Source organism: Gracilinanus agilis, chromosome 2, assembly GCF_016433145.1.
Source record: "Gracilinanus agilis isolate LMUSP501 chromosome 2, AgileGrace, whole genome shotgun sequence".
NCBI lineage: Eukaryota > Metazoa > Chordata > Mammalia > Didelphimorphia > Didelphidae > Gracilinanus > Gracilinanus agilis.
The window spans coordinates 702,425,989-702,445,724 of NC_058131.1; the positions used below are offsets into that span (position 1 = coordinate 702,425,989).

Consider the following 19,736-nt stretch of genomic DNA (forward strand, 5'->3'; position numbering starts at 1 on the left):
AACTTAAAATTATAGAAAAGGATAGAAATAGAAACAGAAGGAGAAGGGACAAAAGGAGAGACTCTTAGGAGTGGGAACCCCAAAGGTTCACACTTCAGTGACAGACCCCATAGAAATAGAGAAGAGAGCACCCCAAAATCCCTCTGCCTTTCACCCCTTTTCCCAATCCCTATATTGTGAATAATAAAAGCCATTCATTAGTCAGATAGAGTTCCAGAGTGCCTGAGAGACAAGGGGGAGGGAAATCACAGCTTGATCTGGCTGCCTCCAACTTGGAGCCAGACCACTGACTGTGAAGTTGACTGACCTTGGGGGAGGCTTGCGTGAATCCTGCCCTCATTCAGAATCAGATTGGGGTCCCCCATACCTCCTCTTATAGGGAAGCCTCACCTCCCAAATTCTGTGGGGTGGCATGACCATCCAGGTTGTCCTGTTTAGGGGTGACACCCCTCAAAGTCTCTCCTAGTGTATATTTGAGAAGAGGGGAGAGCTAGAAGAGAGTCTTACCACATAGACTCTATCTCCCCCTCTATCATAACATTCGTTGACTGGCTCTCCTAATTATTCTTATATAGGGTAATTCATATAAAGCATTTTGAGAATTTGAAAACCAAAATAAAAAAAAAATCAAATTTAAAAGAAAAAAGAAAAGAAAGAAAAAATCACTGAAAGGAAGCTAAAATATGAATAATTAAAATAACCAATGATTATCCCTGATAAAAATCCATAAAATATATGTCCCTCCTCTTGGCAGAGGATGTGAGTACTATGGCTTCCAAATGTTTTATGCATTTTCAAGTATAATTACTGGAACAGCATGATTTTGTTTAGCTTCTTTTTTTCTGTATTATAAACAGAATTTCAATTTTTCTGGGCAGAGGACTATATCCTGAAGTAAAAATAGTAAACATTCATATATTATTTTAAGAGTGAGGCATTATATAAATAACTCATTTTATCCTCACAATTCTAGTGGGAAGGTGCTATTATTGTCATTGTTTTACAGATGAAGAAATTGAGGAAGCAGTGGTTAAATGACTTGCCCAATCACACATCTAGTTTGTGACTGAGGATAGATTTGAATTCATCTTCCTGACAGCTTCTGTATACTAACAATTTTAAGATAATACATTATGATAGAAATACATATTATGTAAATAAAATGGGTTGTTATTGAATCATTTTTGAACCCCTTCCAATTCTTCATGACCATATTTGGGGTTTTCTGGGCAAAGGCACTGCCAACTGTTGTTTTTTTTTTTGTTTTTGTGTGTGTGTGTGTGTGTGTGTGTGTGTGTGTGTGTGTGTGTGTATGCGCAAGTTTCAAGTTTTGCCTTCTCCCCTGAGAACTTACCCCTAGGGAAGTTCCAGACTCACCTGTTTCGAACTGAACAATAGACCTTGAAGTGTTTGGTGATGGTAGTTTGGGTGGGACTAGTCGACTTCGTCTACTGATGGGCAACCTTTTGAGCTTGGTGTGTCAAATTTCTCCAAAAATCCAAGCATAACTCGGGTGATGTGTCACTTCAAGAATAAAACTATAATTTCACCATATTTATAGTTTAAATAACAAAAATGTATAATTGTAATATATAACTGTATTTAATAAACCAAAATAGGTAAATTAATATAGGTAGAATTGTCATCTAGAGTGCACAGAGTGTCTACACTACACTACAGCAAATGTTTCATGCCATTGATTGTATTAAAGTCATCTCTCAGGAAACCTAGCTCTTGGTTTAACCTTTTCCTTTTGTAGTCATTGTAGTAGACCACTCCCTGATATCCCAGCTACTGGCTTCTGCCACTTTCCCAAGTCTGCTTGCAACCTGTCAATGTATATTTGCATTGCTGAGTTCCCCAAAGGATACAGGATTCTCAGGTTCTGCTGTTCTTTGGAGAATCATCTCCCATCGTGAATCCCCCAAAGAATACTGTTCCCAGAGCCCCAGTGTTCTGACTCAGTGTAGTACCTTGGCACCTGGCTCTGTGATAGAGGTCGATTATTGGACCTATCTCTTTCCTGTTCAAAAACTTGGTATTTACTGACTACTTTAGTAGTCCTGTGGTATTTCGAAGTTAACAACACTGAAGTGGTTTGCCATTCCCTTCTCCAATTCCTTTTTACATATGAAGAAACGGTGGCAAATAGAGCTAAGTGCCTTGCCTGGGGTTACCCAGCTAGTGAGTGAATGAGGCCAGATTTAAACTCAGGAAAAATTTGTCTTCCTGACTCCAGGCTTGACACTCTATCTACAAGCAAAAATAAATGCTTAGATCTAGGCTTTCTATGACATAATATGAAAAGAATTCAGGATATGGGATCAGAGAACCTATTTCCAAATGCAGAGTATGCTATTAAATATCTGTGATCTTCAGAATGTCACTTGCCATGTAGAACTAAAATCTTAAAATGAAAGGGTTGAACAGTAAATTAATTGCTTTTTGATTTCAGATCTGGACCAGAAAACACAACAACCAAAAATTATTGACAATCTATACACATTTCTCCTTGAAGGAAAACCCAGATAAAGTTAGATTTAGTGTTAGACCTCCAACATTATAAAATTGTACTTGGGATCCTAAACCTTCAACGTATTTAGATGCATATAATAAGTTTATTGCAAGATGCCTCTATTATCATTGATAGGTCACTCATCCTATAGGATATTCTTATAGTTGATTAGATTTGTTAGAGAGGCCCCGTTCACATCATAAACTGCCAGGACATCATTTTGAGCTCAGGGCCCTCAAGTGAGACAGAGCCCTTTGTCCTCAATGGGTCATCTCCTGCATTAGCTTATTTATGACAGTATTTACAGAGATGATTCCCTCCCTAATTTTTTTCCTACTGATACTTTCCCTGCAAAGGAGATCAAGAAGGAAGGATGAAAGCTTGTTTTAGTTTATCTTCTCTCTCAGCAAGTTTTGTTAATTTTTGAAATTCCTGTTCCAGTTATTAAAGGATTTTAAGTTGTTTTTCCATAGTGTCTGACTCTTTGTGACGTCATTTAGTTTTTGTTTTTGCTTTTTTGGCAAAAATACTAGAGTAATTCTGCACTTCCTTTTCCAGGTCATTTTAGAGATAAGAGACTGAGACAAAGTTAAGTGACTTGCCCAGGGTCTCAAAGCTATTAAGTCTCTAAGACCAAATTTGAACTGATGAAGAGAAGTCTCCCTGACTCCAGGCCCAGAACTTTATCTACTGTACCATGTTGCTGCCTTTATTAAAGTATATTGACCCATATTTACAAACTACAATAAGAATATTAATTAGAATCTAGATCTCTAAACATTTCTTTCTTTAGCATTTGCTCTTTAAAGAAGAGTTAAACTATATATATATAGACAAGTTAATAAAAAATACATGCTAAATAAATAGTATTTTGGCTGGAGAGAACTTAAATGGCTTAATGTAGGAAGAAGTGGCACTTGAGATGACTCTAGGGATTATGAGAGTTGTAAATAAGAGGGAACCTTTCAGGCATTGCATATAGCCTGGACTATGCAGTGGAAAGAAATGGAATGTTATAAAAGAGGTACAACTTCATGGTTCTCATGCACCATGGGAGTTCACATAAGGAAAGTAACTTAGTGATTTATTACTCAATAACAATAATAAAAAAATGCTCAGATCTGGGATATATATATATAAATACATTATGATCAAAGGTGAGAGAAGAAAAGGTTCCAGTCATCTAGAAGCTTGCCGTATAGCTAATATGGTGATATCTAGATAGGATATGACTATAAACATTTCAGGAGTTCAGCAAGGGGAAGAAACTTTGTAGGCTATGATTGTACCAAAAAGGCTTTATAGAAAACATTAAAATTAATTCAAGCTGGCGTATGTTCTCCAAAGAGATGAGTAAATCAGATGAGTCTTATTTCTATCAAACTTTTTTTAAAAACGTTTTTTATATTTTTCAATTACATGGAGAAACAATTTTTGATGATCATTATCTGATATTTCAGGATTCAGATTCTCTCCCACCCTTCCTGTACTTCCCTCCTCCTCAAGGAAGTAATAGTAAGATAGATAGATAGGTAGATAGATAGATAGATAGATAGATAGATAGATAGATAGATAGATAGATAGATAGATAGATAGATAGATAATCAGATTATATCAGTGCTGTCATGAAATGCATATTTCCCTATTCTTCGTGCCATATAGAAGATATCACAATATAATTTAAAAAAACAACACAAGAAGGAAATAAGTGAAAAATGGTCTGCTTTAATCTGCAGTCAGACTCTTAACAATGTTTGGCTGTAGCTAGTTTTTTTTTTTGTGAGTCCCTTGGATTTATCTTGAAATCTTTTTTTGCTAAGAATAATTTAATACTTCACAATTGATAATCCTTTAATATTTCATTTAGTGTATACATTATTCTGCTGGTTCCGCTTACTTTACTTTCCATCAATACACTCAAATCTCTAGTTTTTTTTTTCCTGAACTCACCTTTTCATTTCTTTTTTATTTTTATATATTACATATCAGTACAATTTCTTACTATTCATTTTCTGATATTTTTCAATATATTTCTCTCTCCCTCCCAACCTTCTCCCAACCAAGACATCAGGTATTTTGATATAGATTATACATATATCATCATGTTATACATATTTCCACATTGGTCATGTTGTGAAAGAAAATGCATATTGCTTACACTAGATAACAATTTATGGAGGAAATAAAGTAAAGGACGGCATGCTTCAGATAGCAATCAAACTCTGTTCATTTTATAGCAGTGGATATCCTTTATTTTTGTCATGAGTTCCTTGGAGTTGTTCTGGATCCTTGGCTGGTTGATAATAGTTAAGTCATTTACAGTTGATTATCGTATGTTACTATGTATATACCAAACTTACTGTAGCAACAGTTATTTCAGCAGCAAAAATAATTTGAAAAAATAAAGTCCTATTCATTGGAAAATGGTAGGATAAATTGTAACTTATAAAGACAATGGAATATTATTAAGGTATAAGAAATGATGATTAGAATATTTCAGGGAAATATAGGAAGGCTTTTATGGACTATTATAGATTTAAAAAAGCAAAAGGAAAATAACAATATTCTGAGTGCCTCAGTAATGTAAAATTAGACAATATTAAAAGACAATTTAATTTAAATTAATTTTAATGATAAATTAAGACTAGGTAATGAATCCACAGGCTGGTAGAGAGGTGAAAAGCTACCTGAGCAAAATATTGCTTATATACAGTGAGATATATTGACTAGAGTTGATAGGATATATCTTTTCTTCAAGAGAGGATTCTTTGGAGTGGGGTTAAGTATATTGAAAATAATAAATATATGAAAAGGGAAAAATAAAGAAAATTGATTTAGAAAACACTTGAAAGTAGACAAAAAGAAATGAAGAAGTACACTGTAGGTGATAAGAATGAACAAAGACTAGAGGAATTTAGGATCAACTTCAAGGAAGGGCTCAGACTCTTTTCCTCTTCAGTCTCTGTCTTTGTCTCTCTGTGTGTCTCTTTCTCAGTCTTTCTGTCTCTCTTCCATTTCCTCCCTTTATCTCCCTCTGTACTTGTCTCTTCCACCATCGCTCTCTCTTTACATTTCTCAGTTTCTTTATTTGTTTCTCCATCCCCTTCTGACTCAGTCTCTCTTCTTTTCTTTGTTCATCTACCTTTCCCACTCCCTTTCTATTATGTCCTCTCTCTCCCTCGATTCCTTTATCTTTTCTCTCTGACTATCTGTATAGCTTTCCTCTCTGTCTCTCTCCCCTCCTTGTCATGTTATATCTTACATTTATTATATATTATGATGTGATATAGAGACATTGGTAAGTAATAGATATAGTTGCTGTACCACACTATCATTATCATCATTGTTATGATAGGTTGTGGATTATAAAGGAACAGTAATCTTTGGAGTAGAAGTTTCATGCTGCAAATTAGGAGAATCATTTTCAGTTGGAAAAATGGGGATTAGGTCTCAACCAACATCTCACACCCTGTACCAAGAGAAATTCAGAATGGGTAAATGACTTAAATATAAAGAAGGAAACTGTAAGTAAATTAAGTTAACATAGAATAGTATACCCGTCAGATCTATGGGAAAGAAAAGAATTTAAGACCAAGTTAAGAATAGAGAATATCACAAAATGCAAAATGAATAATTTTGATTACTTTAATTAAAGAAATTTTGTACAAACAAAACCAATGCATCCAAAATTAGAAGGGAAACAACAAATTTGGAAAAAATCTTCATAACAAAGACCTGTGACAAAGGTCTAATTTCTCAAATATATAAGGAACTAAATCAATTGTACAAAAAATTAAACTATGGAAATGAAAGTTTACACTGTTTCAGATACTTCTGATAGATATAATTAAAAGTATCTTTAGTGATAAAGTGAAGTGAAGCTCATAGATGAACTTCCCTTCAGGGCCAGGTTCAAAGAACGCTAAAGAGACTCTTGTTATAGAAAAATAAACTATTTAAAATATATAAAGATAAAAGTGTTTCTAATTGTAAGGGATTCTAACTCCACTCAAATGAAACTCCCTGTTTCCACAAGGAACCACTTCTCATGTGTTTCACAGGATACACTAATCCTCCCTGATTTGACTAACCCAAATTTATTCTATTCTGAATAAAACTACCACTATTATCCTTAGAATTCTTAACTTCGCCTCTAAATTATAAAATTAACAAAGGCTAGCTGGTTGAGTCTCAACAAGAATCAAGTTAGTACTCTGAGCCTTAACAGACTCAGAGTACAAACCAAAGACCAGGTTTTCTTTAGTCTCCTCAGAGTTTAATCAATCTATAAACAGTAAGAGACAAATCAATAGTGTTTCCCAAGTTAGAAAAGAAAAAAAATGAACTCCTTCAGATCTTTTGCTCAGACACAGAGAGAGAGAGGCAAAGATGTTACCTTCTCCAGTCCTGAAAGAGGAAGTCACTGTGTGTGACTCTACCAACTGCCAGAGACCAATTGTAAACTGCCACACCCAGAGAGAGTAACTGTCAAAGGAAAAAACCATCACAGCTATCAACATTTGAAATTAACACTCTCTCAGCTCTGTTTGAAACTCCAATTCTTTCTCAAGCCAGCTTTTTTACTTCTTATCTCTAAACTAATAAAACAATACTCATTTTCTAATATCATCCTTAGACAATTGATAAATGGGTAATGGGAAAGGGACATGAATATGCAGTTTTCAGATAAAGAAATCAAACTATCAATAAGCATGTGAAAAATGTTCTAAATCTCCTATAGTTAGAGAAATGATAATCAAAACAAACCTGAGGTACCACCTCACACCTAGCAGATTGGTTAAAATGACAACAAAGGAAAGTAATAAATGTTAGAGGGGATGTGGTAAAATTGGGACACTAATGCATTGCTGGTGGAGTTGTGAATTGATCCAACTATTCTGGAAGGCAATTTGGAACTATGCATAAAGGGCTTTAAAAGATTGCCTACCCTTTGATTGGGTAACCTCAACATATCCCAGGGGATACAAGAGGAAGAGAGTAAGAAGTGGTTGATCAAGGGTAGAAAAGGAAGACAGCACAGCTCTTCTCAATCTCCCCTCTCCCACATATTGTTATCAATGGAGTCATGGTGTTCTCCTGTAATATACATGAGTTACTAATACTTACTTTCAGAGACTTACATAGTTATCACATATAGCTGAAGATCTTCCTCTCCAAACATTAATACTGATATTATACTTTAACAATTTCAGGGAGCTCACCATGAATGTATTTTGTAATCAATAGTAGAAAATTAAATTCAAAACCTTAGGTCATTGAAATTTTATTTATTTTGAGTATCTTCAAATAAATTTCACATATCACTTCTGCAAGACTGGAATATTACCATCTTTGAAATGAATAATCTCAATATGATTTGAAAAGAAGAGGAAAGTAAATTTATGGCACTCAAGCAATAACCTTATTTGATTAAAACAGTATATAATGTTGACATAACTGTTGATGATGAAATGGTTTTCCTCCATAAAAAGTATGTTCCTCATACTTTCTGGTATTTACAAGATACTACTTGGGGTTAGAATTTCTGGTTCTACATTAAATCGATAGGATCTATTTATTTTCCTGTTTCTTGAATTATAAACCCTTTGTAAGTAAAGATAGCATAGTAATAATATTAATGATAATAGTAGCTACAATTTATACAATATTTTAAGGTTTATTAAATGTTTTATTTATATTTTATCATTTGATTTAATTTATTGCATTTTTATCCTCAGTGTCTGGAGAATTATTGGCATTTAAAATATGTTCACTGCTTGATAATTTGGTTATACTATTTTCATTTGCAAAATTTTGAAAATACATAAATCTCATGGTTGGAGGAATCCATAGAGAGATTTCTTCCCTACATATAACAGAAAATCCTAGCAATTAGAACAGTTAAAAAGTGGTTTGAGTTTCTGTTGGAGACTAAGTTCCCTTCACATCAACCATTCCAATACAGCTTGGAATAGAACGGTTATATTATTGTGCTAACATCGTTAATGAGGCTTGGTAGTGAAGTAGTAAATTTTAAAAAGCATATTAGAGAGGATGGGAAATCTTCTGGTTGATGTGAAGGGAGCTTGGCCTCCATACTGAATCTCAGCATTAGAAATGACATGTCATTTCTAATGCTGAGATTCAGTATGGGAGTTTTTGACTCCATGAAATTGGAAATACAAATATGGAATGGATAGAAACTGACAAATTTTGAATTATAAGAGAGTAAGAGGATGTGGGGTATGAGTTCCTTGAACACATTAACTAACTTAATTACTGACATTTTAGGGAGAAGGTCGAAGAAAAGTTTCAAGGCCTAGTATATTGCTTTAGAGAAATTTTGTTGAGTTAAGGCACCATTGCACATAGTGGTAGAATGCTAGGTATTTGGAAGCAGGGAAGGGAGGACTGGGAGGTGGATACTTAAAGGAAAGGTGGCCTTTCCTATACAACAATTTTCCTTTTTCATCAGTTTTACCTTTAGGATCATAATGTAGCAGAGAGAGTGTCAGCACAGGAGATATATGCTTGTGATCAGTAATATAATTGTTGAGAAGTCAGAAGTAAAATATATATATATATATACATATATATATATATATAACAGAAAATTTTTGTGATGTCTTTGTAATTTTAGGGAGGATGATTTTAATTGTCTATACCTATTCTAAATTCCCTGTGTGGGTAAATAAATTGAGAACATATGATTCTATCAGAGTATAAATATTCTCCAGCAATACAGGTCAAATGTCTTCTCTAAGTTTCATGTCTCTTAGAAAACCAATCAATCAACAATCAATCAATCTACAATGTGCCTAATATTGTATTAATAATATTCCAGACACTTTAATAGGTGCTTGGGGCAAAAATATATCCTCTACTCTTGATTTTAACAGCCAATATTTATATAATGCTTTAAGGTTTGCAAATCTATTTGCATATTTTATCTCAATTGATCCACTCAACAACTCTGAAAGTAATTATTATTATCTCTATTTAAATAGGTGGAAACTAAGGCTAAAAGAGGTTAAGGGACTTGTCCAGTGATGCACAGCTAGAAGGTATCTGAAAGTAAATTCAATTGACAGTCTTCCTGACTTGGAACTTCAGTGCTCTTTCTCCTATGTCACACAAAAGATCTTGACTTAAGTCATACCCATTTCACTTATTAGCAGTGTGAATCTGGTTCAGTTGTGTCTCAGTTTCTTTATCTGTACAATAAAAGGTTGTAATAGATGGTGTCTATTGTCTTTATCATATCAAATCTATAATGCTATGATCCTCTTAAGTAGGTAAATTCTAAGGTTTACTGAAGCTCAGAGAGCTTAAGTTTTTCCCTATAGACACACAGCAGTTCTCTCTACTATGTTTCCCTTTCTCTCTGGATGATGATGTTGATAATTGAAATTTTATACATGTATATGTATTTGTATGAAGAGAGACAGAAACAAAGAGAGAGCAGTATATTTTACAGATACCATATACATTTGCAAATATCATGCCATTTGTTCCTTAGAACAAGCATGAGTTAGGTTCTTTTATTCTCATTTTATAAAGAAACAAAGTTAATAAGTTTCAGAGAAATGGTAAGAATGAGAGACTTTTTAACTGTGAGTCTGGTGATTTATCCATAAGTCCAAAATGTCTCTCATTGTTAGATGACTCTGAGAGTTATTGTGGCCCTATGATCCATCCTCTGGAAGCCAACTAGGGATAGACTCTTGGATCTTTATTTTGTTTGTCATGAGACAACCAACAGATGATCCATCTCTTGACTTTTGGGCTTGCTAGGACCTTCCACAGCTATGGTTATCAAAATACACTGGCATTAATTTAGAGAATTAGAGACTCCCTCCTCATCTATATTAATTATTAGAACCATATTTTAAGATAGGGCCTTAAATTCAGTAACCATATATTAAATGTCCAATCATATTACCTAATATAAAAAATAAATCTTCACATATGCAATATGTCTAGAAGGCAAGAGCTTAGCCCATTTCATTCAATCCTCATCAAATCAACACTGTACACTCTGCATAATACTGAGAAATGCTGATTTAGCTGTGTCTTAGCATGAGTTTTTAGCAACTTAACCACGGTAAGCATCTTTAGAAATAAAAGAATAATTACACATATTTTGACTCTGGCTTTATTCACTGTGGAAGTGACTAAAAACATGTAATGATAAATAAAAGAATTCAAAAAATTCATCTCCTTTCTGATCATCAATTTTAATGAGTCAGTGTCTCCTTCTCTCTCACAAGCCAATTATTTTAACATCTAATCTTCGGCTGAATACAGTAAATGAAGTTTGAAGGGATTAAGAAAAGCATCAGCAATGTCTAAACTATATTCAGGAAGTGGCTTAAGGACTCTGTATATTGGATCTCTAACAGCTAGTTAACCAATAAACCTTTTATTAAACTCCTACCATGTGCCAGCAAGTATTGTTCTAACCCCTGGGTATTCAAATAAAGACAAAAACCTGATCTGTGCTCTCTATTGGATCACATTCTAATGGATGAGATAATATCATTGATTATTTGAGAAAAGTAAAGAGAATATCTTAAAAGCAACCCAAGAACTCTCATTTCTATAACACTTTAAGGTTGGCCAAGTAATATTATTCCAACAGTCCCTGGGTGATAGGAAAATCTTATAGTCATGTTCATATTCATTTTGTAAATGAAGAAAGTTTCGGGAATTTTAAGCAAGTCATGATGCTTAGCCTAGAGGACAATATACTTGGAAAGGATATTGTAGCTACAAATATTGAATAGCAGTTATGTGGAACTAGCTTTAAATATTTGAGAATGGAGTCAAAATGGGGGAGTGAAAGAAATAGTTTTGCCTTGGCTACTTCAAAAATCTTCTTTTACACCAAAGGTAAAGAGCAATTGAATTCTGATTGGAGAAAGCCAAGAAAAAAAAAGTGACTCATTTCTCTAGGTCAGAGAAATTTAGGAAGATAAGAAGAGAGGTCTGTGTACACTGGAATGGGGAATGGCCAGGAGCTCTTAAAATCTATTATTCAGGCTGAAATAGCTAAGTCTGAAACTTCTCTCTGGGTGTATTCTCATGGGAACAGGGCCAAAACTTGGGGTCTCTAGCTTTTAAGTTGACCAACATCGGGGTCTCCAAATTCCAAGTTGACAGTATATTCTCCCAGGGATATGTCTCCAAAGCCCCAGGGTGTTGGCTCTGAGTAGTTTTTGGTGCTTGACTCTTTGATAGCAGTTTATTACTGGACCTCTCTCTTTCCTGATGGAAGACATTTTTTTTTCTGAAGATTTTCATAATTCTGTGTTATTTCCAAATTAACAGAAGGCAGTCTAAGTTCACATACAGTTTCAGGATACTATATCATACCATTGATTGATTTATTTATGTTGAGCTCAAAGGACATTAAAGCAACCAAATCATTGTCAGAACAGCAACAATCTTTCTGTCTCTTGCATTTAATCCCTATGAAGATAGCTCAACTGAATGATTTTATTTCAATTCCATCTTATTCAAGTCAGTCCAGTGTTCTAGTTTGTCAACGTTCTTCTGAATTTTGACTCCATAATTTAAGATATTCCAACACTGTCTTCTATACATTTCATGAACATTATTTATGAATTTTTAAGACACAGTTTAAAAAAAAAGTTAAATTCAACAAAATTTTTTTTTGTACTTTACTGGAAAATTCCTGTTGAGTTCATATTGTATCATCACAATATGATACTGAGTCCCATCTATACATCTGAATGTATTATCTCATTCATATTTTTCTGGCTCTTCTCAAAGAATAATAAGCGATCAAAAGATCTGTTAAAATCTTAGTAAATTATTTTCATTCTTTTCTTCAATGAATTTATTTATCCTGCTTGAAATAAAAAGATATTCCTTTGTTCTTAATAAAGGTATCTTTTTATTATTATTATTATTATTATTATTATTATTATTATTATTATTATTATTATGTGATCTAGAATTCTCCTAGAAATTTAAGCTAAAATTGCTATCTTAGAATTTCAACACTGTCATCACTTTGTTGTTTTTTTAATGAGATATTTACCTTTCCCCACTCTCATGTAATGCCTTCAATTTTCCCTGTTCTTTAAAACATCCCTGACATTAACTCTGCATCATATCTGCTAGTTCTTTCAGCATCCAAGAATTTCTTGAGGTTCACCTGGATTCTCTCTTATTATTTCCCCCCTTCCCTGGGATATCTACTTCCTTTTTTGTTATTTTCATTTTGTCATCTTCAAAGTAAAAGTCATTTTGCTTTTTTTTTTTTCCATAGAAAATGTCAACGAAGTTAAAGAGTACTATCTGTGTCACTTTGGATAAATCATTTAACCCCTTCAACCTTTAATTCTCTTGCCTTTAAAATACAGATAAGAATGCCACATAACCCAAAGGCTGTTGAAAATCAGATTATTTAAAACATGTATATGTTTAAGAAGCTAAAATACTTGTCATTATTATTATTATTACTTGCAAACGCATACAGTTTATATCTCCCTATACGAAGGATTCCTAATCTTTTTGTGGGAGTCTGGCGAAGTCTATGGACTTTTTGCCAGAGTAATGTTTTTCAACAATTCAAGGAAATGTGAAATTTCATTTAGAGTTTAGTGAAAATAAAGTTGTAGTTATTCACCATCCAAGTTTATTATCTCCCTGAAATCTATGCACGGTTGCTTTATGGTCCATAAACCTTAGATTAAGAACTCCTGATCTATAAACCCTATTGATTCTAATGGATTTGTTTTAGCCTCCTTTGGATCATTCCTATTAAATGGTCTTCTATCATCCATTTAACACTGTGCTCTCCTAAGCTAAGACACTTCTGATAATTAGTGATGTCTTCCCAATGAGCAATAACCAGAAAACAAATGACCCTCATTCTGTCTTTCCGTGAGAGCATAAAAGAGAAAGAAACAAAAATGCCCATAGTCCCTCTGATCCTGGCAGCAACACAATCCAGGGAAGGCTTACCCATATTTGCTGCTGAGGTTAATGAAATGCCAACTGTGTTACATCCTAGCTAAGAATAGCCCATTTAGGCTGGTAAAATGGAGGAAGTTGCCATTTCCATCTGCACTTCAGAAATTAAGCTTTGGCTTCTAAAGGGCTCTATTTTAATTGGAGCTAATATTAGTTTATTATTGAAAAAACCCTCAGAGGAGTTAAAATGAGGACAAGCAGCAGTCATGGGGAGGCAGAGTTATATCTGGTTTAAAATACTATAATTTAGTGTCACATTCTTGTCCATGACAGCAATAACCAGCCCTTTCCATAATTAGGGGTTTCTCCCAAAGATTCCAGAGAATGCTGATAGCAGGCAGTTTGCTTGCTAGTGTAGACTTGAATGCCAAAAACATTTTTTAAGGAAAGAAAATGTTGATTGGAAGAGATGGATAGGTCTGTGTGCTGAATATTGCTGGCATTTGGGGATACCCTCAATATCTATTGACTTAATGGATCACAGAATCCTATATTTAGAAGCAGAAAAACTTAGAGGACACCTACTCTAAGAGGAATGTTAAGAAGGATTTTAGAGGAAGGAGGAATTTTATGGAACAATTTTTTTTGATGTGAGGGGAAGTGAATAGAATCAGAGGATTCTGTGTGTTTGAGACTGGACAAGCCGGTTTTCTCTGTGCCTCAGTTTCCCTCTTCAGTAAAATGTGAATAAGGTACTACAAACATCACAAGGATATTGAAAGCCAGGCAGGAGGTATATACTAGTGGATAGAGAGCTGGCCTTTGAGTCAGAAAATTAAGTTTCAAACATTTCCACTTACATATACTAATTTTTTGACCCTATACAAGTCATGCAAACTGTCAATGCCTAAGACAGCTCTCTAAGCTTTTTAATGGTAGAGTAGTTGCTGATCTGTGTTGATAAGAAGGTTTCCTCCAGTGGAACACTTAGCATAGTCCCTGGTATATTGTATGCACTTAATAAATGTTTATTGATTGACCAAACTCTATATATCAATAAAAATCACAGATCTTGACTCTTCCAAATATCCTCTCAACCCCACATCCCCACACTAGAAATATGGGCTATGTCACTGGTTAATCCCACTCTCTGGTGTCTAGGCATCAGCACCTTTCTCCTTGGAGACTATGGATCCAGAATGGTGAATGTGCTGTAAAATTTGATGGATTGTCAGATTATTACTCTTGACTGTTTTTCTTTGTCATGGTGTGAGTAGAACTATTGTGAAAGAAATGGCTTGAAAAAGAAAAGACATTGATGAAACTTTCATTTTTTCCTTTAAGGGGATCAGACTGGACAATTGCTAGCACATCCCTTCTTAGTCTATTAGAGTTCGTTCTGCTGTCCAAAAATGGGAGGTTCTGATTTAGAAGATAGTGGCAGTTATCAACTCTTAATATGTTTCAGATTTTTACTAAAACAATTTAATAATAATAGCAAGAAAAATAAACTAATATTAAGGAATTAAGAAAATAATAAGTTGATTCCCCTAAATATGATCAGGTATTGATGATAATAGTATAAATATTAATAATTTATATAGAATTTTGTGATTATAAAATCCTTTAAATCCATTGTTTCACTTGATCCCTATAGTAGCTCTATAATAGATATAAATATAATTGCACTTATTTTTACCTAAAAGGAAGTAGTGATTCGAAGACATTCATGACTTGCCCAAAGTCACCCAGCTACCAAGTTCAAGTTCTTGGATTTGAAAGCAGTTGACCTGACTGCAAATCTAATCTTTTCCAAATGTAACAATGTAGCAATTTAAATAGATTGTATATAAGACTAATGATTTATTTTTGTCAAAATATAATGTTAATAACATAGACATTTTTAGACTGTAATTCCATGGCATCATGAAAAGAGCTTGAAAATAGTCTATTAAAATGTACTTCCTTTGAAGATTTTGAATGAGACCATTAAAAAATATTTTCTCTTCCTGATCAGGATTTTCCTTGGATCTCATGTTTGATTACAATTCATAATCCAAATATTTCATTAGTAAAAACTTTTCTTAAAGGTTTCTCTGGGCTATATCATCCATATCCCATAATAACAGAACTTTTGATGGCAGTCATGGTGATGGGGAAGAAAAGAGTCAAAATAATAAAAAAATTAATGTGTACATGTATGTTTGTGGTATGTTTGTAGTATCCTTTAAATGCTAATGTCTTTCAAATTTTACATGAAATGACATGTGTATGTCTTAGCATCAATCCATCTTTTTTAATCTTCACCACAGGCATCTGAAATAATAATTATAATTATCATTAATACCCTTTTACTCATGAGGAAACGGAGTCTTAAAGCAGTTAAATGACCTGTCCAGGATCTTACATCTAGTGAGTGGCAGTAGTGTTTAAACCCAGTTATCTTGAACCTTAAAGTCTCTAGTATCCTTTCCATTACTCTATTTCACATTATCATTCTCCACTGATACTTCCTTGTTTTTTTTTTCTTTTCTTGAGTATATCAGTAATGCAAAGATACTGGTGCCTTATTCAAATTCAGGACTGTCAGATTATCCTTTTAGGACCTCCCCCTCTCAATAACATGTATGATAAATCAGCTAAAAAGAAAATCTTAAAGAACAGTCCTAGTATCAGATAATTAGTGACCTTGCAGAGGCCACTTACAAATAGACTTCAAAGGAATGATTTGGATGTAGGTTATTTAAGTCCTGAATTAACTCTGTTTTTACTACATCAAAGTGCTTCAAACAAAAAAGATGATGACAATTATGATGACGGCAAGGATCATAATTTATATAGTTCTCTAAAATTTGTCCAGTTTTTATATAGAATATCTTAATTCTCCAAAAGGCCGAGCTTATTATTACAGATATGGTAAGTGTTCAGTGATCATATGCTCAGTCTGTGATGTAGGGATGTGTAGAACAGAATGATTATGAAGAATTGTGCATACACTGGAATTCTATACAGACATTGTGCTGTATGACATACGGGAAAACGTCCCCCTGAAAGTTTCTGCTCAAATCTCTCATTCAACTAGCCTATGTCTTGACAAAGCTAGATTTTAATTTAAGATATTTTATCTCTTTTTATTCAATATTTCTAGGATCTTTGAATTGAGTAGGCCATAACATGCAGAGGTTAAATGACTTTCTAGGATTACCAGCCCAGATATGTCAAGCAATATTTGAGTACAATATTTCTTGACTCTGTTCAGCATTCCATCTGTTATACTTTCTTGTTCCTCCTACTAAAATATATTTAATTTATATATGTATACTAGCATATATATTGTGCTTATTATTATTATATAGATAGATATAAATTATATAGATATAAATAACATACATACATATATATATGTGTGTATATATGTATATATATACACACACATACAGTTTTGCTTTGTTGTTCAGTTGTGTCAGTCATGTCCAACTCTTTATGATCCAGTTTGGGTTTTCTTGGCAAAGATATTGCAGTGGTCTGCTATTTACTTCTCCAGCTCATTTTACAGATGAGGAAACTAAGGCAAACAATGTTAAGTGACTTTTTCAGTATCACATAATTAGTAAATTTCTGAGGCCATATTTGAACTCATAAAGATTAATCTTTCTGACTTCAGGTCCAGCACTCTCTCCACTATGACATTGAGCTTACCCTATTAGATATGTGTATATATGTTTTTATATAATATATGTGTGGATGTATGTGTTTATATGCATATACATGTGTATATCCGTGTTTGACATACACACATAATTATACCCAAATGTGAATATATAATTGTGTACATATGTGTATATATAAACATACATATATGCATGTTTTTCAGCCAAATTAACGTTTTAAATCTTTTGCATTCTTTATCAAAGATTAGGTGATAATTTCTAGCATTCTGTTCCTTCTAGCAAACCAAAAGCATTAATCCTTCCTTCCATTTCATGTTTATTTCAACAGCAATCCCAGAGTTTGTCATCCATGTCAACATTGCTTTGGAAGCCCTCAGCACAAACTCTATGCACCAGTTTGATGATAGTCAGTTTGTGGATGCCTCCAAAAAAGTCTATGATTCCATCCATGACATCCGCTGTGCCGTCATGATGATCAGGGTAAGTGGCCTTTAATTTTCATTGTGCTGTTTTTGCCTCTCACCAACTGGACATTCATTGATATTAATAATGCGAGTCAACTGATAAATTCCTTTGTATACTAGAATATGAATAGCCAGCAATGGCATGTGACAGAAAGAATAAGTCCAGATTTTGTCCTTCACTTATTCTATATACTATGAATTGTGGAGGGTTTTAGAAGAAAAGTAATGAATCTTGACTCCATGTGCGTTCTTTTGTTGAAGACGCTGTTGTTGAGTGGATGGCCCAATAAGAACACCACTCTAAGGTTTATAGAGTTATTTCACTGATTTCTTCAGTACTAATATCAATGCTCTTTGAGAACAGGGACAATGTTTTTTGTTTGTTTGTTTGTTTTTTTACTTTCTTGGTATCTCCAATGTTTAATATAGTCCCAGGGACATACTAAGTACATAATAAATCCACATTGATTTATTCATTAATTGGTTGGTCAAACTAGGGAAACAGGCTACTAGGGAGATAAAGCTCAGGTAGTTAGGTTCTCTGAAGCTTTAGCAACCTCATGCACTTTCCCTTTGGGAGAATAAAGGCCCATTCAGTAGAGTTTAGAGCTTTCTATTGGTCCTAGGGAGGTAGGGTTTAGCAGAAAAGAAAGACCATTTATGATGTTACTTTTGAGTCCTTTCTTTTTTCAGATAATTTTAGTTTCAGAGCTTACAGGGTACTTAAAACCATCTCTCTTTCTCCTGAGATCCAGACCTGATACAAATATGGATGTTTCTGAGTAATACCCAGATGATGGACACAGACCAAACTGTATGAATTTTGGGAAACCCATGACTAAGTGTAGTTTGTATGAATGTTGGTTCTGAATCACACAAGTAATCCTTCATGTACATTTATTTTTACAAATGGGGAAGTTGAGACCTCTGAAAATTTAAGTGCTTTACCCAAGGTCCTAGGAGTGGCAAGTGGCAAAGTCAGCAATCCATTCTTTGTTCTCTTCCTGTCTAGCATTAGTTCCTCTCTATTATTGTGCCAGTCTTCATTTTATGCTTATTTGCCATGATTTGAGGTCCCCCTTTCACTCCTGACCCTTCTTCTCTTTTACTTTCAATAGCATGTTATTCCTTGATGCGCCGAACTAGCTAGAGTATGCAAGATGTGGTTGAACTATGGCATTACACAGTGGAGTACCACACCTTTGTTTCTGACACTTGGCTTCTTTGATAAAGTTAAAGATCGCCTTATTTCGTGGGGCTGAGGCTAGCCTATACACTATTGATTTAGATTGAGCATACATCCTCCTAAAACCTCAGATGAATTTCTTTCTAGGCATTTTCTCCCTCATCATAGGAACACTGATTTACGTACCACATTGGGGAATGTGACAGGTGGTGTGGCATTTGGGATAGATTTGCTTTTTGAATCAAGGAGAAGTGGCCTCAAAATTAAAATGTTTCTTATACATACTGGCTAGGAAATTCTGACCAAGGCTCATAAGGGCTTATTTCCTTAGGTAGCATTCTTTAGAAATTCTTACTAGGCAGGTAGTAACATGTTTTTTAAATGTTTTGGTAATTAAGATTATTATAATTGAATTCCTTAAAACCTATATGGGGGGGCAACTGGGTTGCTCAGTGGTTTGAAAGCCAGGCCTGGAGAGGGGAGGGCCTAGGTTCAAATGTGGCTTCAGATACTTCCTAGCTGTGTGACGTTGGCCAGGTCACTTAATCCCCATTGACTAGCCCTTACCATTCTTCTGCCTTGAAACCACTACATCCTATCAGTTCTAAGGAGGTTGGTAAGGGTTTAAAAAATAAAATAAAAATCTATGTATTTTATTTTATATATTATAAAGCTGTATTCTGAGAAGTGGTCCATAGACTTTACCAAGTAGATAAAGAGTAAAAGATTAAAAAAAATCTTTCAGAACTCCCTTCTGTGAAGATTAAAATGAATATACAATGAAAACAAATGGGGCAGCTGGATGGCTCAGTGGATTGAGAATCAGGCCTAAAACAACAGGAGGTCCTAGGTTCAAATCTGGCCTCAGACACTTCCCAGCTGTGTGACCCTGGGCAAGTCACTTGACCCCCATTGCCTAGCCCTGTAACAAATAAAATTTATATATATATATATAT

General features: G+C 34.1%; 1 protein-coding gene across 1 annotated transcript in view; it reads left to right on the forward strand.

Annotated features, from left to right (window-relative positions):
• CTNNA3 (catenin alpha 3) overlaps nt 1-19,736 on the forward strand; it is a 2,010,564-nt gene that overhangs the window by 1,595,351 nt on the left and 395,477 nt on the right. The window contains exon 12 of the mRNA XM_044660319.1: nt 17,459-17,610. Within this exon, the coding sequence (XP_044516254.1) occupies nt 17,459-17,610 (152 nt within the window). The remainder of the gene's footprint in view (nt 1-17,458; nt 17,611-19,736) is intronic.